Genomic DNA, 22657 nt, shown 5'->3' on the forward strand with positions numbered 1-22657 from the left:
GCAGGTGGAAAAGTGAAGATTGTGTGCAGTCAGCAGATTTAGATTTAGTCAGGATAGCCCCATTTTTACGGCACAGCCCACAGGGCAATGCCATCTTGAACAGCGTTTGTCTGTCCGTATGTATGTCCATGCAAATGTACACCAATCAGAACTGAGGATCTGGTCACATGACAGGGGGACAGCGTTTAGTAACCATTGAAGTTGCATATTTTATGAAAAGGAAATACAATAACCTTCTGTGGAACGTTTTGGGGTCCTAGCAGGTGTCGTAAGGTAGGTAGGAGGTTTCAGAAATTCCTCAATACAATTATGATTTTGAAATATGATTGACATGGATCTTGCTCCCGAATCCAGAAGTGAACAGATGACGACAGTTCGTTGGTTTGATAACATCTCAATACAATCGTGATTTAACATTGTATTGTTATGTCGGTGGGGTAGAGATACTTTAGACCAGGTAGATTTGTGTAGGTAACATGCTGCGAACATGAAGAAGAACCACCACCATGTAATAGGTAGAGGACCTGTTTAGCCCGGATGGTGGATTAAGGTGTATCTTCATCCCCATTGCGAGGAATGGGGCATGTCAACTAGTTATAGGGATGATGTTAACTACTACCTTGTTAGTCAAACCTCTGTGATCTATCCTTTGTCCTTTATGGCACCGCACCACAGACACTAGTTAGAATTGCCATTAAACTACACTAAATAACAATAAAAATCAATCGGACGCCAGGCATCAAGCACTGGGGCTGACAATTCCACCTGGCAGACACACATCGGTCAAGCAGGCCGAGCCACGCCGAGAAGGGCAGCGATTGGGTGGGAGTTGACCAACAGGAAGACCGGAGCAAAAAGTAACTCGCTGATTGGCAAGGTTCGACCAATGACGTCAGAAGCGGACTTCGTGCGGAATGGTGGAGAGCTGAGCATGCAGTGGTGGCCTGCAGGCATTGGTGGAGAGGCACAGATGACGTCACGAGACGGTCAATAAAATAACTCTCGGACCAACATTCTCGCTCTCTCTTGCCTCTCACGCTTTCCTCTGCCCTCGACTCTCTCCTCTTGGTTCCAGACTTTGGTGAAAGATGGCTGTGCGTCAGTGCCGGATTAAGCCTCGGCTGGCCCTAAGGCACATTTTGAAATTTTAAAGAATGGCCTGAACAATTTAAATTAGATCTCGGGCTCATGGAAATGGACCCCAGACAAAAGATGAACTGCTTCATGAACAAAATATTTAATACAAAAAAAGACAAATATTTAATGTGAAAATAAACTACTTTCAAACTAGTTTAGTCTATACAATTTGCAGTGTATGAATATATGCATGACAAAACATGCACAGATTTGGCACTTTGCTTTACAGTTTACTAGACCTTAGATTGTAACCTTGCGCGCGTTTACAACTGCAAACTCTTCAATTACGGAACTGAAGTCCAGTTCTCGGAGCAAATCACTTTCAATGCACAAAAGGGCCAACGCACCAAGACGCTGTTGATGCATGGTAGAACTGCTTGTCCATTTTTGTGGCCCGAATTTTTGGCTGGCCCTAAGGCACATGCCTTGTCTGCCTAATGGTTAATCCGGCAATGCTGTGCGTGGACGACGGGCTCCAGGAAGCGATCAGACCAACTGTGTTCAGAGACGCCATCAGAGATGTAACAGAGGCAGCAGGAAGAGCCGTGGCCCGAGAACTGCGGTTCTCCTTGCGTGGACGAGTGTACGAGTGCTGCAGCGCGAAAGGGCACAATAAGGCCTGGTTCCCGCCAACTTCGCCAGTGCCCCGGACCCGTTCACAGACTCTGACGAGATCCCACCAGTGATCGGAGCTAAGTGCACGAATAACCCACCTATTTATTTTCATTTATTCTTCCCTTCGTCTGTGTGCAAGTCTGTTGTGAGGACGTCCTGTTTAGGAATTTAGTTCGACCGTGTTTTATTACTCTTCATCGTCCCCTTACCCTTTCTTTCCCCGCGTGTATTAAGTCCGCAATGGAACTGAACGCTTCAGAGTAAAAGCTCGTTTGGCCTTCCGTGCTACCCGATTCACCATGGGTAGTCACACGACAATATTTTGATATATTAATACCATAGTATTAATTTGTGATGGGATTGATGAATGATGCTGTTTGGAATGAAAATACAGAGATATTGAGTTTAAAGCAGAATGAGGAAATGACGTAAGGATTTCCATGTAGATTCCCCATATGCAGTTTCGCCATTGACTGGATATAACAACATTCAGATTGGGTACGTTTTTTCTGCAAGTCATTCACGACCCTGAAGGCAATGCCTGACGTTCGACTGAAGATGGCACAAGAATGTGGAATTTATTGGTTCATCGTTTGCCATTCGCCATTTTTTACCCAAGTCATTCACGAAACGGCTGTCCATGCCTGAAGTCAAAAAAGTTTAAAACTTACATTATTTGCTGACTGGTATCCCCACTCAGGTCATACTATTCTCTTCAAATGAAGTATCAAACAAGCACGGCTACGCCATTGTTAGACTATCGCTCTTGTTTCAACATACCATGGACAACTAAAGAAAAATAGTTTTCAGCAAAAATCTACCTGAGAACGAAATTGTTCAACAAGACTCAAAGCAAGTTCAGGGTACGAAAGCAAATCCAAACAAAGGCAACCTCAAATCATTCCACAAAGGCCGCAACAAGTGTGTGTTCACGCTCAGGACAGCCAGAAAACAACATCTTTGTTGATTTGTGCAAAATTGTTTGGTAAACACTGCACACAGTTTAGCTCCACCATAACATGTATTTGAAAATCTAGAAAACAAAATAGCTCCTGTGAACAGTAGAAAACGATTATTAAAACATACCAAACATTTATGATGCACAATTCACATCCTCAGTGATCAATAAAAAGATAAATGGAACTCAAGAAAAGAGTGAAGAATTGAGACTTTCAGGTGCCATCACCACAACTTAGATTTTTATGAAGAATTTTTGACAATGGTCCCACCTTGCGTGATGGCAACAGCTCTCCGTGTTGTCGACGCAACGCGGCAACACGTGCCCCGAGCACCGAGGCCCTCTTCTCACTCTCCGCACGCTCGTCCTTCTGGAGCTCAAAGTTGTCACGCAGACGAACCTGTCAGTGAAGACAACACAATTCAGGTATTTAGAAGAACACAACTCGAGTGTTGTGCTATCGCAGCATATCTTGCCAAAATGGCTTGCTCTGAAAAATCAGTTTACATGATTGCCACTAATCTTGGCCAGCCAATGGCCAGTGTTACCTGTAATAGGGCCAGTATTACCCATATTTAACCACTGTATCAAAAAATAACGTTTTCCTTTCACCGTTCAATGCAACTTACCAAGACCCCCACCCACGTAAGGAACGTGGATATGTATAGCTATTGTGAAAAGTACAATTTGTAGCTGTTTCACAGGATTAATGAATTAATTAATTATATTTTATATTCATTTAATTAATTGATTTTCACATACTTCAAAGTCACTGTCGGAGAGACACAGCGTGGCCTGATGAACACAAAGCAGGACGTCAGGTGGTAGGGAAGCTCGCTCCTTCAACAAAGATTCTTCTCCTGCACTTCCTACAACTGAACCCTCTTTTTCCAATTCCTTTTCCACATTTGAGGAATCTTGTGCCGAGCCCTTGAGCCCTTTAAGCAACGCTTTGCCAGCATCCGTTTCTACCCTTCCTGTCTCGGGCAGCACTGCGGTCCACTTCGTTGAAGCGTTTTCCAAAGCATTCTCAGGCTTTCTGTGCAGCTCTTTGAGCCATTTCATGACAACCAGCGCACAATCGAGTGTGCCTGCAAAGTTGTAACGGTGTGGAAAGGTGCAGGCAATGGAGTCCAAGGTAATTACCAAAGCAGAATTCCGAATCGCCATCAATTCCGGTTGTTTTCCATCCGGTGCCCATTGTTTTCCATCCGATCGTTGCAGACAACGATTTACTTCTTCGCGTAAAGTCGCAGCATGTGAATGAAAGGGAAAACGATTCACAGAAAGTTCACAGAGTGACAAAACATCCTGCTCATCAAATGCAGCTTTGAGCATAGTCACCGTGATCCCAAATTCCGTTTCTAGGTCCTGGTTTTTTACTTCAATATCCGCTTGGGTTCTCTCCGAGCTGTGGATTGAATGGTAAAAAGCGCAAACATTTTGGAGGTTAAATGATGCACAGCTCGTCTCAGAGAAGGACAGCCTTAGTTCCACAGATTCCAGGTTAAGGTTCAAGGTGACAGGTTTAGAATGAGCCGAAACGACCGAACCACTACTTTCGACTACTCCAGACGTTCTTCCCGCAAGTGTAATAAGCTGTGCTCCACAACTGCAAAACAAAGAAAAAATTTGATGTCACATTTGGAAGAACATTTAAAACTTCAATACAAGCTAAACTGGCAGTGCCCATACTAAATGTTTACCTTTTGCAAAACAAAACTGGATTGTCCTGTCAAAATAACGCAGGGAAGGAGGGAGAGAAGGGTATGGAGTCGAGGAAAGGTACAAAGATAGCCAACTCCACCCATGGCTTACTGACTTCCTCTACTGTCATAACCAACATGTGGCTCTCAATGGAATCCTTTCATCCCCTCTCCCTGGCAAGGCTGGAGCACCCCAAGGCAGTGTTCTGGGCCCAGTCCTATTCCTGATCTTCATCAATGATCTGGCTCTCTGGAAAGTCCTCTTTATCTATTTGCTGATGACTCCACCCTTTGCCGTGACACCCTCATCTTTCAGACAGGCAGGCTGCAGTCTCTTCCCTATCTTTAGATCTTGGAAAAAAAAAATCACAAGCTGATCAAACACTTGGAATATGTATTTCAATCCTGACAAATCTCACACTCACTATGTCTCTCCGAAAAGACTGTCTGGAAAACCCTCCCATCTACATTCTCAACAATCCTCTTGAGGAAGTTCAGTGATTCAAACTCGTGGGTCTCACAATCAGCCATGATCTTTCCTGGGAAAACCACATTTCCAAGTTGGCCTCTAAAGCCAGTCATGGAGTGGGCATCCTCTGTCGTACAAAGTCCTTCCTTGGCACACCTGAATGCTTATCCACCTACAAGGCTTTAGCTTGATGGAGTACTGCTCTCCCCTCTAGGCTGGCTCTGGGGCCTCACACCTTGCTCAGCTCAACGCCATGGAAACCAAGGCCTTCAAGATCCTAATAATCTCCTACGATGAAGCCAGGTCAATGGGCCCGTCACTTTCACAACGCACAGAGGTCAGTGGTATCGCCGTCTCCATCGCCTCTTTTCTGGTATTTCTGTGCTTTGTCCACCCCTCCCCTCGTAGGTTTCTGCAGGGAACACGTGGTCCACCATCAACCACCTTCTGGTGAAACTACCTAAGTCCAGAATCACTGCTCACATCCACTCATTCGTTCCTCTTTATTGCCACCTGTGGAACCAACTTCCACATTCCTTTTAATCTCATTATTCCTTCCAAGTCTTCAAGACTGCTGTTCACCACCATTTTAGATCATCCTCAATCAGCTGTGCCTATGGTTTTCACGCCTCACCCCTACTCCCTCTCACCCTTGTGTCCTCCCCTAACCCCTATTTCTCCAAGTCTCCCTATATTTTGTCCCTCAAAACTGCTGCTGGTGTGGTTCCCCATGTTCCTTTTTCTCTTCCTTTTGTTCTGTTATGTCCTGATCCATTCTATGTTCTAGCTCCTCCACAGGTCTCGACAACGCATACCAAAAAAATGCTGATCACTCAAAGTTAGCGGGATAGAGTAAGATGAAAACAGGCAAAAGCATGCGGCCAAAGAAAGTGAAAACATCTTGGCAAGACCTTGAAGAGGATGAATCGTGCCGTGCCAACCAAGCCACATGTATCAACTGCAAATGGTGCAGGAAGGTAAGGTACAAGTCTGGGCTCCAGAAGAACTCCATTTTTGTGCCACATTTCACCTACACAACAAGAAAACGCCATATGCTCAAATAATGTTGTTGTTTTTATAAATAAGTGTAAACAATAAGATAAATTTCATCAATCTTTTAAAATAATAATGTCATACACATGGACCACAATGAGAGTTCACATTTCCATAAATACATTATGAAATGATGACAGCTTAGTCATCTCATCTGATTCTAATCTCGTGAAAAGGGCCCAAGATCTATTTGACAGTATGAAGGGAGGCAGAAAGTATTTCTGCATTTCAAAAAAGGTGGAGGATCATTTAGTGGGGCTAGCTGGGCCATTCTACCAAGTCTGTACATCAATGTTGCAGATGTGGTTTATGGGAAGGAGGCAGTGGTTGGGTGCAAAGTGAGAATAGTTATAAATACGAGAGTGGATCGGCACACTCCACACGTCTCACCATCGGTCCTTACAGAGGCATAGACATCTTTGACCATGCCTGCTTTGTCCAGGAGCGAGGGATAGCAGAAATGGTGGGTGTACATTGGTAGTGGGAGTGATGGTGTCTTTGGGGTATTTTGGGTCTTCAGTGTACTTTGGGACTTTTGGGTCTTCAGAATATTTTGGGACTTCAGGGTATTTTGGGTCTTCAGGGTATTTTGGGTCTTCAGGGTATTTTGGGTCTTCGGTGTATTTTGGGTCTTCAAGGGTCTTTTGGGACTTAAAGGGTCTTCACAGGTCTAAGGAGTCTCGGCAGTTAAAAGGTATATTCCAACAGTACGTAATTAGTAGATGTACGGAATTAAACCGATGTTCCGATGTTCAAAAGAAAGGATGCAACCGATGTTCAAACAGTACGTAATTAAGATATATATAGTCACACGATTTCACCGCCACACCACCTTACGGACGGACTGTGTTTTTTGGTTTTATATACTCTTTAAAAAAAGGAGAAGATGGTTTGGTCACATACATAGACACATACATACGTACATACATATCCATATATGTTTGCTCTATTATAATAAGATGGTGTGAACAAGGCACAAATGGCAAATATATTTATCCGAGTTCATAACCATTGTCAACGTCTTTACTCCTTATTAATATAATAATCTCACTATAATAGAGCAAATATGGATGTCACTGAAACTCCAAATTGACGTGTGGTGGAAATAGTGTCACATTTGCCACTCAACAAACGCTGTAGCCACAAAGTGAAACGCGCTGTAGCCACTCAACTCAAACATCACCTCTCTGCCAATAACCTGTATGAAACATTCCAATCCGGATTCCGCTCCAACCACAGTACTGAAACTGCTCTCCTCAAAATCACCAACGACCTTCTCCTCTCCTCTGACGCTGGCAACCTCAACATTCTCATCCTCCTCGACCTCAGCGCCGCCTTTGACACCATCGATCACACCATCCTCCTCACCCGACTTGAAACCACCTTTAACATTACCGGCACTGCCCTCTCTTGGATTAAATCATACCTCTCTGACAGACGTCAGTTCATCTCCATCAATAACTGCAAATCCCCCACTGCTCCCCTCCCCCAAGGTGTCCCCCAAGGTTCAGTTCTTGGCCCCCTCCTCTTCATCCTTTACCTGTCCCCCCTCGGTCACTTAACCCGCCGTCATGGTCTCCAATTCCACTGCTTCGCCGATGACATCCAGCTTTTCATCTCCACCAAGTCCATCTCCACCGCCACCCACTCTATCCTGACAAACTGCATCACTGAAATAAAATCCTGGCTTCAAATCAACTTCCTCAAACTTAACTGTGATAAATCTGAAACAATCATCATTGGCCCAAAAACGCTCACCAAGTCCACCCATAACTTTGCCCTCAACATCGACGGTTTCCCAGTATCCACCTCCCCTCACATCCAGAATCTTGGCATCATCTTTGACCAAACCCTCTCCTTCGACAAATACACTAAACAGATCACAAAGACAGCCTTCTTTCACCTGAAAAACATCGCCCGTCTCCGTCCATCCCTCTCCTCCGTGGCTGCAGAAACCCTCATCCACGCCTTCATCACTTCCCGTCTGGACTACTGCAATAGCCTCCTCTATGGTTCACCCTCAACAATCACCAATAAACTCCAATACATTCAGAACTCCGCTGCCCGTCTACTCACCCATTCCCGGACCCGTGACCACATCACCCCCGTCCTTTACAAGCTTCACTGGCTCCCCATCTCCCAGAGAATCCAGTACAAAATCCTCCTCTTGACCTACAAAGCCCTCCATAACCTGGCCCCATCCTACCTGGCTGACCTCCTCTCCAGACACACTCCCACCCGCAACCTCCGCTCTGCTGGTACCAACCTCCTGACCCCCCCCCCCCCCCCCCCCCCCATCCGGACCAAATTTAGATCCTGGGGGGACAGGGCCTTCTCCATCGCTGCTCCCACCCTCTGGAACTCGCTACCTCACACCATCAGAGACTCCTCCTCACTCACCACATTCAAAACATCACTCAAGACCCACCTGTTCAACACTGCATTCAACATTTAACCCACAGCATCTAACCCCTGACTATCTCCTCTCCTTCTCCCTCCTTTGTGCTTTGAATATTTCCCTATTGATTCTTCTTTTTTTGCAATTGTTTTTATGTTTTGCTATGCATTATGTTTTGCACTCTGTCAAAGCGTCTTTGGGCTTCCTGAAAAGCGCTATATAAAAAAAATGCATTATTATTATTATTATTATTTGGTTGAGGCTTGTATTACATATATCATATGCCTTTATCTTGTGATATGGAGTTATGATATGTCGTGATCAATAAAATGTAGATATTCAGCACATTTCCCACCATAGGTGGGCCGAGAAGGGTACTACTGGAATACCCACTCGTAAAAATAATTATTGTTATTTATATAGTGCATTTTGACAGTGGTATTAAGGTATATTTAACTACCTTTCATTTTAAATCACGTCTTTGTCACTTAGAGAAAAACTTGTAATTAGTGTTGAGCAATACCAAATACGATTGGTAAGATGAATACTTCCTGGAAAGCATCCATTCGTTGAACAAAATGTAGTTTACTTGCAAGGCAAAACTATTTGGCCTTTTACCCACAGCTCCAAGATGGAAGCACCAGGTAATAATTGTCACAACAATCCCACCCTCCATCGTCGTGCCAACCTGCAGGCTTCTTGGAGTGTCGGAAAATTTCAGAACGAGCTCGGGAAGAGCAAACACAAGATTGGTTATGGAAGCAGCAGGAAGGCAGCAGTATAGGCTTTGTGCAGATTGCTGAACTTCTGCCTTGAACAAAGGGATGATTGTGAAGGCAACGCCAGACACAGAAATGTCTGCAGACGAGGGAGTAGTGGATACTGAGATTGAATCCAATCGCGCTGTAAGGTTTTCTGGGAACAAAACAAAAAGAAACAGAACTGATAAAATACTTTGAATAATAATTTTAATAAATAACCCAAACAAGTAAGGGAACTTTTTTAGTCTGTCCGTCTGTCTGGCAGTCAGACAAAGATGAAAATCATTCCAAACAGGAAACTTACCGTTTTTGACATAATAAAGGACACAAAAAACAGGGACAAAGAACTAATGTAATGTGTTAAATAAGGTGGTGTAAAAGATGCTGCATCAACGGCGGTAGACTTCCGGAAAAAAAAATCCACCACCTTCATGATATAATTACCTCCACCACCAAAGGTGGATGGAGGTTATGTTTTCACCCCTGTCTGTCTGTCTGTTTGTTTGTCTGTCAATTTGTGACCAAGATGTATCAAAAAGTTGTGGACGGATTCGGACGAAATTTGGCAGAGATGTAGCGTGTGTGACAAGGACGAAAATATTAGATTTTGGTGAAGATCCGGATTCGGATCCGGCTACTATAATTTTTTAAGTGATTCTTCACCTTTGGGAGATCGGGCCAAAAAATATACATAGCAGGATATCTCAAAAAGTTGTGGACGGATTTGGACGCAACTTGGTGGAGCGGTTGGGTGTTTGACAAGGACGATTCGATTCAATTTTGGTGAAGATCTGAATATTGATTCGGATATGATAATTATTTAATTGTTTAAGTGATTCTTCACCTTAGGGAGATAGTGACAAAAACGATACATAGCAGGATATCTCAAAAAGTTATGGATGGATTTGGATGAAACTTGTTGGACAGGTTTTGTGTGTGACAATGAAGAATCGATTCTATTTTGGTGAAGATCCGGATCCAGCTAGAAGAATATTTTAAGTGATTCTTCACCTTTGAGTGACATGGCCAACCAGGCAGAGGTATGCTCTCTACTGAGTGCCATTCTAGTTTTTTAAAATTAATTATATACTTGAACACACATCGCCTTTTTGGCACTTCTAAAAATCTCCACTTTTGTAGCAAATGGACTAAATATTATGTCATTTTATGCCATCTCGACCAATCAAATTTGCTGCTTATGCTCTCAGCGATGCAGAATATCAAGATTCAGCCAATTAACAGCTCGTCGGAAATATAGATCGTACTCAGAAACGCAAAGCAAGAGTTTAAAACTATTCCAATGTCCATTTTCTCAAGACTATAAGGTGTTCCATGAACTCCGGAGTTTATACATTTTACAAGTTTGCTTCCATTTTTAACTACGCCAATGAAACCTCTTCCTTAATTAAAGTAATCCAATAAAGCTTAACTTTTCTCTCTGCCCAACAACCCCCTCTCACACCCCACAAACCTGTGTCGAGTGATAAAAAGAAAAGATCAACGCCATCGAGTTTGAAGAAGGCACGTAGCGGTTGCTTCATGAGCTGCTTCCAGGAGCTTTCATCTGCTCGCTGAGATTCTTGTAAATTATCCACAGGCCTGAAGTGAGCCAGGGCAGCACCCAGGCAGTCTGCAGCCGATTCACTCAACTCAATCTGTAACCCATCAACTTCACAAGTGGCTGAAAGGTTTGGACTTGGGAAGTTGATGACATCAGGTAGTGGAATCTAGTGAGATAGAGAATGGCTTTGGATGAATTAGATTAAACTGCAAAATTAACCAATGAGCGACAATAATATTATTGAGTTCCAAAGCCAGACTTTGTCAATTAGTAAACACGAATTCAAAACAAGCCCGACTAACTCCTTTAAGACTTCATTATCCCCATGCTTTTTGAAAAAGACTGGGAGATGTTGTAATTGGCTCCGCCTATCTGTCCGTCCTTCCGTCGTGGGGGTCAATAGGTCAATTACCAAAATAATGCAATTACGGACACATTTTAAAATACTTTTTAATGACATTTTGTAAATGCAATAAACATTGGAGGATGCATCAAATATGTAACGATTTTTTGGATTTGACCCCTGGTTCATGCCCCAGGCGGTGGGGACTTCGGGTCACAGGAGTCAAAACAGAAGATTTTTTTTCCAACTCAAAATTTGATATCGTGTCATTCCTGGTGGAACTTTTTTTGTCATCTTTCAATAGTTCTTTAGGTGGGAAGCGTGGGGATTTGCGATGACACACCATTGACCTCGCTCAAGTTTGAAATTGTAAATAAGTCTGATTTAGCATTCTGAATAGGAAATTCATACAAGTGAATGAGATAACTTGCAAAAAAATCCACCAGCTTCAATGCAGAAAGCCTTTATAACAAAAAAAAACTCTTTTGAATCGATGACCTCGAAGAGATCAATACAGAGTGCTGGAGACAAGCATTTGTCAAGCCTTGACCCATCACCCTTGTGGTGAAAAATGTGTTACGATAGTTGTCGCGATTCCATAATCAAACATGCAAAGAAAGAAACATATGGGAAATAAACTACTGAATTATTTTCAAGTCCAAGCCCAACAAAAACTGGTATCATTCACAAATTAGAACTCCAGTCCAAAGTTTCTTAAAACCATAAATAGTATGTCATGAATACCTGCACTTTGCATGATTTCAGCGAGAAAGCGTCGCCCCAAACATGTGTGCCATTGGGCCGTGGAGCTAAAGGGAGCCGTGTGTCATCGGCCACACGCCACGAGAACCGCTCAAGCAAAAATGCTCCTTCACATAAAAGTCCTTTTAGCTCCGATTTCAGGTCTATGAACAATGCGGGAACAAAGAAGGAAAGTTGCAAGAAGTGTGGTGACAAATTAGATCAAGGTGTACAACCTTTATGTTCATCGTGACGACAGATTTAAAAAAAGAAATACTTATGATAAAACAGCAGGTGCACTGAAGACTGTCCAATAGAAACAATGTTCACGTTGTAAAATTTAGAACTGTGCACAAAAAGCAATGTCAATTTGACTTACCTATGCAAAGAGAGTCCAAACCAAGAGAGCATTGTGGGGCTCCACTCATTTGGACAGACAAGTGAATGTGAGAGAAAGTGCCAGAAAACGACAAAGCTAAATCTGTAAAGAAACTGGACAAAAGGAAAAACATTTTTTTAAACGAACAGTTTTGATTTGATTTTTTTAAGTGATTAATTTTTAAGCCTTTCATAAAAAAATTTTTAAACAAAAGACGGAAATGAGGCAAGTAGCGTGTTCTCAATGGCAAGACGTAATGAGAATGCAAACCGAGCTTTTAAAGTATCCAACTCACCCAAGGCTGGTGGGATGTCGGTTTGGAGAAGAGGATGATGAGTTGAATCTTGTAAGCAGTAAGGCTTTCCAAGAGTCAAACACATCTTGTTGATAATGGATTCGGCATGTGGAGAGCACCACGGAGGAAGAAATGCTTGCAGAAGAAATGGGAGAACGGGGAGAAAAATCGAAAGCTGCCCGGAGCTTCGCTACCCAGGCAAGTCGCTGTCTGGATTGAAATGTCAGAGAACTGTCTACAGTGGGGGAAAAAAAAGAAGAAAAAAAAAAAGTTAAAATGTCATAGTCCCCGTGGTTTTAGTAATCTTGCTGTACAGAGTTAAAGGCTGTTACTTGGCTATTTTTGGTTGGATGACAAAACAAAATCTTCTGCATATGTATACTCATGTATTGCCTATGTGCCAAGTTTGAAGAAAATCGGACCATGCATGTCTAATAAATTGTTGGAGACACGTTTAAGTAACAAAATGGCTGCCAGTCGGCCATCTTGGATTTGATCTCGGAAAAAAATGACGTGCATATGTAAGCCAAATTCAATATCTGTGTGCCAAGTATGAACAACATCGGTAAATGCATTTCCGAGAAATGGTTGAGGACGTGTTCAACATTGGGTTTTTTACAACTAAAATGGCTGCCAGTCGGCCATATTTGATCGTGTCATGAAACAAAATGATGATGTGCTGAGGCATACCATCATGTATTGTCTTTCTGCCAAGTATGAACAAAATCAGTCCATCCATCTCCGAGATATGGTTGTGGACGAATGAACACACGTACACACAGACAAGACCAAATCGATAAGCCCTCGTTTCGGACCAAGTCCAACGGGGGCTAATAATAATTGGCACATTTCCCCCCTCCCCCCCCCAAAAAAAGGTTTTCTACATCAATTGTATTTGTCCAGTCGAAATTGACAGTATGTGCGTATGTATTACATTATTATTGACATTCTCTGTCCCAGATAAACTCCGTGATGGCGACGTCATGACTGCAAACTCAGAAGAGCCGCGAGCAATGCAAGAATGTCAAATGCTGTCATCAAGCAGATGCAAAGCGAAGCTACCGACCAGTTTTGCCCTTATTGGGGCTCATCAAGGCAACACATCGCTGAACCCTTTTAGGAAATATTTATGCATTTTTACCCTCGCCTGAGGAGAGGGTATTGTTGCATTTGAGTCAGTTTGTTTGGAACTTGGCAAAAAAAAATTTTTTTAAACGGCGTAGCTCATCGGGCAGAGCCGTCTAGAACAGTGTTTGTCCGTCTGTATGTATGTATGTATGTATGTATGTCCCCTCAAACATATACCAATCAGAGCTGAGGATATGGTCACATGACATGGTGATGTGATTACGTCTCACGTCATTACGGCGGTGCTGCGGCTGACTCTCCTGCACCGCCATTTTTATTTATATGTCATTCAAGCCGAACATATCGTCGAACCTGTCATATATCTGGATTAATTTACTGGATTAATTTTGCACCATCTCTTTGGCTCCGACCTCACCCTCTCTGACCACTCAGCCATCACTATGACCATCAACATCCCCACCCCAGCACCAAGGCATTATCGCACTATCAACTTCCGTAAGCTAAACGCTCTTTCACCGACCTCATTCTCATCCACCCTCTCTGAAAAAATGTCCACTTCTCCCTTCGTTGACCTCCACACCCCTTCTGACCTCACTGACTACTACAACCACACTCTCTCCTCCTGCCTTGACCAGCTTGCACCTATAAAAACCAAAACAGTTTCTTTCACCCATTCTGCTCCCTGGTTTACCCCTGAACTCCGCCTGATGAAAACTCGTGCTCGCCAACTTGAAAGACTCCGCAATAAAACAGGTCTCACAATTCACTCCCAAGCCTACAAGGACCACCTACAACACTACAAAGATGCCCTTTCCCGCGCCCGCTCCGCCTACTACTCAAATTATCCACTCTGGCTCTGGAAACCCAAAAGCACTCTTCTCTACAATAAACAAACTCCTCAGCCCCCTGAACACCACCACCCAGTCATTCACAATAGACAACTGCATCTCCTTCCTTTCATTCTTCCAATGCAAAATTGACAACATCTACAACAGCTTAACCACCACCGCACCCACTCCCCCTCAAACCACATGCCCCCCCTTATCCTACCAACCCCTGTCTCAATTCTCCCCAGTCTCCCCTACTGACCTCTCTGAACTCCTCATAGGAATGAAAACTGCCACCTGCACTCTTGACCCCATCCCCTCCAGCTTTGTCAAGGCCTCCCTTCCTGCTCTCTCTCCACTTATCACTGCAACAATAAACTCCTCCCTGTCTACAGGCATCGTCCCACCATCCCTCAAAATTGCTGCTGTTACCCCCGTTCTGAAAAAACCTGGACTCAACCCTGACACCCTAAATAACTTCAGACCCATCTCCAACCTACCCTTTCTGTCAAAAGTTTTGGAACGCGCTGTAGCCACTCAACTCAAACATCACCTCTCTGCCAATAACCTGTATGAAACATTCCAATCCAGATTCCACTCCAACCACAGTACTGAAACTGCTCTCCTCAAAATCACCAACGACCTTCTCCTCTCCTCTGACGCTGGCAACCTCAACATTCTCATCCTCCTCGACCTCAGCGCCGCCTTTGACACCATCAATCACACCATCCTCCTCACCCAACTTGAAACCACCTTTAACATTACCGGCACTGCCCTCTCTTGGATCAAATCATACCTCTCTGACAGACGCCAGTTCATCTCCATCAATAACTGCAAATCCCCCACTGCTCCCCTCCCCCAAAGTGTCCCCCAAGGTTCAGTTCTTGGCCCCCTCCTCTTCATCCTGTACCTGTCCCCCCTTGGTCACTTAATCCGCTGTCATGGTCTCAAATTCCACTGCTTCGCCGATGACATCCAGCTTTTCATCTCCACCAAGTCCATCTCAACCGCCACCCACTCTATCCTGACAAACTGCATCACTGAAATAAAATCCTGGCTTCAAATCAACTTCCTCAAACTTAACTATGATAAATCTGAAATAATCATCATTGGCCCAAAAACGCTCGCCAAATCCACCCATAACTTTGCCCTCAACATCGACGGTTTCCCAGTATCCACCTCCCCTCACATCCAGAATCTTGGCATCATCTTTGACCAAACCCTCTCCTTCGACAAATACACGAAACACATCACAAAGACAGCCTTCTTTCACCTGAAAAACATCGCCCGTCTCCGTCCATCCCTCTCCTCCACGGCTGCAGAAACCCTCATCCACGCCTTCATCACCTCCCGTCTGGACTACTACAACAGCCTCCTCTATGGTTCACCCTCAATAATCACCAATAAACTCCAATACATTCAGAACTCCGCTGCCCGTCTACTCACCCATTCCCGGACCCGTGACCACATCACCCCCGTCCTTTACAAGCTTCACTGGATCCCCATCCCCCAGAGAATCCAGTACAAAATCCTCCCCTTGACCTACAAAGCCCTCCATAACCTGGCCCCATCCTACCTGGCTGACCTCCTCTCCAGACACACTCCCACCCGCAACCTCCGCTCTGCTGGTACCAACCCCTTGACCCCCCCCCCCCCTCCCCCATCCGGACCAAATTCAGATCCTGGGGGGACAGGGTCTTCTCCATCGCTGCTCCCACCGTCTGGAACTCACTACCTCACACCATCAGAGACTCCTCCTCACTCACCACATTCAAAACATCACTCAAGACCCACCTGTTCAACACTGCATTCAACATTTAACCCACAGCATTTAACCCCTGACTATCTCTTCTCCTTCTCCTTCCTTTTGCTTTGATTATTTACCTATTGATTTTTGTCTTTTTGCACTTGTTTTTTGTACTCTGTCAAAGCGTCTTTGGGCTTCTTGAAAAGCGCTATATAAAATAAATGTATTATTATTATTATTATATCACAATCGCCATGCTCTACCTTTACGTTGTTCCATTCAGTGTGAAACACAAACAAACTGATTGTTAAAATGATCATCAAATATCGAAAGCATCGGTGTTACCTTTCTTCCAACAATACGTCTCTTCAAACAATACGGTACGTATAGGCCTTAGGCGTTATGACTCCACTTCGGACAAATTAAGCCCTGGTTTCTTAATACAATGGTATCGTTTCAGGAGTATCGTTTTCGTAATAATAATATTATAGTAAATATAACCACAACACTTTAATCCCAATGTCGTGAATGGAAAGTTGATGGATTGAAGCGGTGTAACCGCGGAAGTAAGGAATTCACTTCGGTTTTTACTTCCCGAAGCTTATACTTCCCTATCGGTTGCAATTTTAAACCGATCTTCACGAAACTTCACCAAATTGTAGAGTTCGAGGTCCGACAAAATCCTATATTTTTTAAGGTCAAAAGGTCAACATAGGCCTAAGGTCAATCATTTTTCCCAAACTTCTAAAATCCTCAATTTTCATCCGATTGACTTGAAATCTGAATAGGATTTGCATACCAGCTAACTGAAACCAACCACCAACTATTTTTGAGGTCAACATAGGCCAAAAGGTCAACATAGGCTGAGTTTCTAAAATTGACAATTTTCATCTGATTAACTTAATTTGAAGAAGATTTGCATATCAGGTCACATAATTCAACCACCAATTATTTGTGAAGTCAAAAGGAGGCTCGACCAAGTGCCATTCTATTTTGTTCTCTTTTACCAAGTGTCGCTCTATGAATGATTTTTCATCTGTCTGTCTGTTCGTTTGTTTGTTTGTTTGTTTGTCCGCACAGAATAAATATGATTTTCTTTGCAACAGTTGGTCCAATTGACAGGAAATTTTCACCCAAGGTGCAACTCCACCTTTATAAATTTCTAATGATAATTACGACGTCATATCTCACATGGTATGGGCGCCATTTTGGAAAAACCAAAAAACTTTGCACCTCTATATCTCCAAATGTGCTGCATATAGAAAATTGACACATGGCTCATTGTAAATAACTCTCCATGTGGAATGACATATGTTAATGATGATGTCATAGGTGCCTCCATTATGACGTCATAATTTGACAAGTAGAAAACTTCATCCAATCAAGATGAAATTTCTTGAACATCATCTAGTGATAAATTGGTGGAGAAAGAAATAATGACGACGTCATCGGGCACGTGGTTCGGCAGCCATATTTGTTTTAACACAAAAGCCTTAAAAACCATTGAAAACATGTCCTGGCGAGGATCTGCGATCTCTGATTGCTCTTTCTAGTTGTTTTTGTTTTGCATGTGATTTTTGACGAATTGTGATGAAAATTTTCAAAAACCAACAAGAAGCTAAAATATCAATTCCCCTTTTTTGACTCCATTTCTAACCATCACAAAAGAAAAGACATTTGAAATTTTCTAGGTTAACGCCTCCAAACTGCAAACGGAAGAAAACAAATGAAGACCGGTGGTTTAAATAAAAGGCAGTTTGCGTTCACTTTCTTTCAGCCGATTGGTATTCATGTCATACACGCAAGTGAGGAGTGAAAATAAAGCAGAAATCACTTTATTTTATGAATAAAATACTAAATATGATAATAATGGCACAAGGCCAACCGTCTCATAATCAGCTGGTGAAACGTGCATGCACCATTGTCTCAAAATCCAAAATATTTAATGCAGAAAATAGTCATTATCGAAAAATCTCTGAGCAAAAAATCCTATCAATAAAAAGATGAGATTTTGAGGACATCCTGCATTCATCCCCTATACTGTAAGAATGATGAGGTTGGTAGACTACAAATACCCCCAAACACCTTGCAGATAGCACACACAGACCTTCCAGCAGTACGTCGGCAGAAATCATTGCATATTCAGTAATGTGAAGAGCATCCTGCAGATACCCCGGATGTTGTAGTGAGATCTGTGAGTGCAGCAATCGGGTGCCACAATGAAGACGCCTTTGTGACAAGAGAAATGGGAAGAGGTGGTCGGGGGAGGTGACAGGGTTGGCCGGAGAGGGTGGGGCAGAGATGGTGATAATTAAGGAGAATAATTTATATATTAACATGCTCATCCTCTTTACAAGGGAACTACCCTCTATCTCCATCCCTTTGTTCATCATCTCTACCACTTGTGGAACTGTCTTCCTGAGTTGGTTCATTCCAGCCTGTCATAGCACTTCCTCACTGTCACTGCACTACCATTATACCCTCCTTCCCTTGAAATTTTCGCACTATGTCTCTCACCAAGATGGGAGAAAATTTTTTACATCCAAATTAAACAAAAAAAAAGGTGTATTTCCAAAAATTGCAACATCACACACAAACATTTTGTTGAATTGAGTAAAATGAAAAGTAATTATGAACTTTTCAGAACAGAAAAGACAAATACAAGTTGCTGCCCTCAAGGTCGGACAATCGCCGGCTCACCGCGCCAATGTCTGGTGTGTCAGCGTCACGCCTGGATTCTCCAGCCTCAGGTCCACTCGGTCCGGTAATCTTTTAATCCAGTTCCACTGATCTGTCGCATCAAGAGCAAAGTCCCTGCGATTCGAAGTTTCAACCGAAGAGTCAGGCTGGTCCTTTTGAGTTTCACATACAAAGAGACCCTCATGGAGATCAGCTTGCAAACCAGAGATTCGGACATCCAGTGCCGTTACGCGCTGTGCCACACTGTCAACCGTCAAGGTCATGGCCAAACCGAGGCAGGCTTCTGCTAGGCACAGGTCAGACTAGGGATAGATTTCACAAAATGAAATCAGCCCAATTGCAGCCATATGCAGCGAGGGCAATGGGGAAGGAGTGGAATAAAGAAATACAATATGTCAAATTAAAGAGGTCATGGTGAAAATTAGTTCCATGTTTGATGTGTGAATGTGAAAATTAGTTCCATGTATGATGTGAGAATATGAACATTTGGAAAGAGAATGGTGATAAAAATACAAAGTGCATTCAATAAGTAATCATCAAACCTCGATATCGATGAGTAGTGCTTTCCCATGTATTACGATGAACAGGTGTGTATATACAGGTCTTTAAAACAGTTGTTCACCTCCGTCTCTTATCTTCCCCTATCCAAAACCTTGATCTTTTCTACCCCCGTTAAAACACCCCAAATCCACCTCTTTCAATCTCCAACTTCTTTCCTGAAATTCCTAGTTGTGTCAATTTGTTTTAATCCGTGTACCCCTTCCCTTTCCCCCCTCAAAGGTGAATATATGGAGAAGTTGGCTAAGGTGGTAATTTTTTTTTTTATACAAACTCTTCTTTCACCCTTGAGTATTATGTCATTAGATGAGCAGTAACATTACCTTTAGGTTGCATGGGTTGTGTTGTATTATTTTCATCAGTTTTTGAATAATTAGAGATTAGTGCATTTGAGATGTCACATGACTCCTTCGCCCATCTCACCAATCGTTGTGACGTCCTAGTTAACAGTTATTTTTCACATCTGATACCATATTTGATGATCGGAGCTCACCATCTCACCAATTATATAGGTATCCTTAGTTACCCTAACTCAGTTGAAATTCAAAAAAATTAGGCTTTTCATAAAGCATTGTATATATGGATCTACCCCCGGAGATGGCGACAGGTGGTGGCTCTTGCGTTTATAAGTTATGAATTGAGAGAATATGACTGTTTAAAACCTCTAGCAAGGTGCATCATGGTTAAAAAAACATGATCCTATAAAGTTTTGTCACAATGAACCTTGGTAGCTCAGAGGAATAAGGAAAATCACATCACTTCAAGATCCTAATTTGAAAACTACAGCACCTACAAAAGTGATGTATACAGCAATTTGTATGTGTAAAGAGCAGGCATTGATATGAGAGAGGAAAGCCAAAAAATAATTTTTGAGCACTTTATCGTACAGAAACCGTTGCGGCCGGGTTCAAGTCAAGGCATTGTTGAGCAGGCCGAAACAAAATGGCCGTTTAAGACCCCTTTGAGGTGGGCCCTAATGATGAGTTATTTTTTTATTTTTTAATGATGAGCCCCCGCTAAATTATCTTCAATAGGGGTGTTTAATTTTTTTAATGTAATTTAATTTACCCAAATACCCAGTTTTCATACATGCACTCCTTTGGCATTCCCTTAGTATGCATACAAAGTTTTAGGCCACTACATTTCATTGTTTGGAGTTATGGAGGAGACACACTGACAGACTCACAGACTGACACACACCGACACAAGCACATACAAACAGACACACTTTCTCTTTTATTATTATAGATAGGGTGGAAGTACGGACTCTTGACATGTGATGGAAGAAAAGTCAGATAAGATAAGGGAGGGTATGATAAAAAAACAAAAAGGCCTATGGAGAGAAAGCTGAAGCTCACCAAGTTGCTGCTGCACAGCACCCTGCTGCTCACTTGTTCCAGTCCCAAGTGGAACACGTAACTAGAAAAGGCAAAAAGCAAGGCTGGATGGAACATTGAACATTAATGATATGTAAAAGGTAAAATGGTTAACCACCCCTAATTACAGATTTGACAGGATTCAAAACGATTTTCTCTTTTTACAATGTTTCAGAGCCAAAAGCAAGACTCCTATTCCAATGGCATGAGGAAACTCACCCACCGTTGGAAACAATCCAGGACACTGCCTGGAAGCTATGTGGATAAGTAACGAGAAAGTCTGTGCCCAATCTAGCTGGCACATGGCACATGATCACTGCTACATGCTTGGGCGGAAAAAACGTGTTGACTTCCCCAATAGAAAGGTTTTAATTTGAACCCATGAAGGAAAGCTCACCTGTTATTCTAAAGATAAAAGGGGCCAAACAGTAAATGTAAAAGGCCAAGAAAGACAAAAATGAAAGAAAATGACAAATGGTTCCAGAAGAATCACAAACGATGCGTAAAGTGGATAAGATTATATATATCTATAATATATCTATATCTATATCTATAATATATCTATATCTATATCTATATATCTATAATCTATATATATCTATAAAGATTATCTCCGAAACTAACCTGTTGGACGCGCGATCCAGCGACACCGAGAGGTTTTTCGCATGCGAGTGACAAAGTGCGCCGGGCAACACCAAGTTGAGAAGCATCAATGTCAGGGAATGCACCTGAACTCCACATCTCTGTGCACAACCACAAAAACAACAGCAATATATGAGAAGAATCAAAATTGAAAGAAATGTACACCTTTATATTTCACAACTTCCAGTGTAACTCCAACTGACTGTTTGTATTTTTGCAACAACAGGTAACCTGAACTTTCCAATTGTAAAAGTAAACAAGAAAGAGCAATCGATTGCAGACCCTCACCAGGACCTTTTTGTGGTGTATTTTGAGTGGCAAATAAATGGAAGGATGTATGTACTAAATTGAAAGGTTGTTAATTGCAAATGAAAGGTAGAAATGGTCTCGTTATAAATGTATAAAGGTCAATGGTCTGAAAAGTTGTAAAAGGTCAAATTGTCTGTAGGTCTAAAGGTGGAAAGGTCAAAAGGCATGAAAATGTCTAAATGGGTCTAAAGTGTCGAAATGGTCTAAAGTAACGAGAGGGTCTTGAAAGGCCAAAGAGATCTAAAAGTATCATTTAAGATCTAAACTAAAGGGTTGGAATTGGTTGAAGGGATTTAATGGGTTCTAAAACATACTGGATAAAGAGGGTCTAAATGTCAAAGGGGTCTACAACAGGGTATTACAAGGTCTGAAAGGTGTGAAGGTCTATAGGGCATAACAGAGTCTAAGAGTCTTTGGGGTTCTGTTACGGATTCGTCACTTCCGTTGTTGTGGTTTTCATCCACTGTAAACATTTTTGATTCCATGTACTATTATTGTTGTCGTTTAAGGGCGATAGAGGTTACTATTTTCAAAAGGTAAAAAAGCCAATGTTTTAAATGAAACCGGACCCGGACGACGACGAAGAGGAAGAGGAGGACGCGAAGGAGGAGCGAGTGAGTCGGGGAAGAAGCCGAGCTGCTTCGAGGTCTGGAGCAAGCATTGACGAACGGAGGTCACTAGCGAACTTCGGGTTTCCCGGGAAAGGGATTCTTGCGACAGAGTTGTTATCGCTGTGACAGATCAACCTGCGTGTCAGGTTTTGGCGGTTGATTCCGAGGAGAATCATCGTCGAGCCGTTACGCCTCGAGAACGGGCCGTTGGCCATTTTGACCCGCGCGCTTTGCGCATCGCGCAAGGTTTTTCGCTTCGCTTCAACCATTTTCACCGCATCCAGACGTTTATCTGGTGTGTGTGTGTGTGTCACGTGGATTTTGAAGGTAAATCTGCGGTTCGCCGGTTTGGAGCCGTGAAACGTCCATACCCCAGTTTCCA

General features: G+C 42.8%; 1 protein-coding gene across 3 annotated transcripts in view; it reads right to left on the reverse strand.

Moving 5' to 3' along the window:
* Nucleotides 1–22657, reverse strand: part of LOC137425659 (bridge-like lipid transfer protein family member 2) — a 193457-nt gene that overhangs the window by 158041 nt on the left and 12759 nt on the right. For all 3 annotated transcript variants that reach the window (XR_013623278.1, XR_013623279.1, XM_078776940.1), the window contains exons 5-16: nucleotides 21338–21456; nucleotides 20696–20756; nucleotides 18780–19081; nucleotides 18187–18308; nucleotides 12417–12651; nucleotides 12122–12234; nucleotides 11746–11906; nucleotides 10569–10824; nucleotides 9025–9251; nucleotides 5797–5915; nucleotides 3473–4322; nucleotides 2982–3110 (exon numbers count right to left, since the gene is read on the reverse strand). Coding sequence is in view for 1 of the 3 variants with exons in the window: in XM_078776940.1 (XP_078633066.1) it covers nucleotides 2982–3110; nucleotides 3473–4322; nucleotides 5797–5915; nucleotides 9025–9251; nucleotides 10569–10824; nucleotides 11746–11906; nucleotides 12122–12234; nucleotides 12417–12651; nucleotides 18187–18308; nucleotides 18780–19081; nucleotides 20696–20756; nucleotides 21338–21456 (2694 nt within the window). In the remaining 2 variants the exon portion in view is untranslated. The remainder of the gene's footprint in view (nucleotides 1–2981; nucleotides 3111–3472; nucleotides 4323–5796; nucleotides 5916–9024; nucleotides 9252–10568; nucleotides 10825–11745; nucleotides 11907–12121; nucleotides 12235–12416; nucleotides 12652–18186; nucleotides 18309–18779; nucleotides 19082–20695; nucleotides 20757–21337; nucleotides 21457–22657) is intronic.

The sequence above is a fragment of the Myxine glutinosa genome, chromosome 4, assembly GCF_964187855.1.
Source record: "Myxine glutinosa chromosome 4, kmMyxGlut1.1, whole genome shotgun sequence".
In the NCBI taxonomy this organism is placed as follows: Eukaryota; Metazoa; Chordata; class Myxini; order Myxiniformes; family Myxinidae; genus Myxine; species Myxine glutinosa.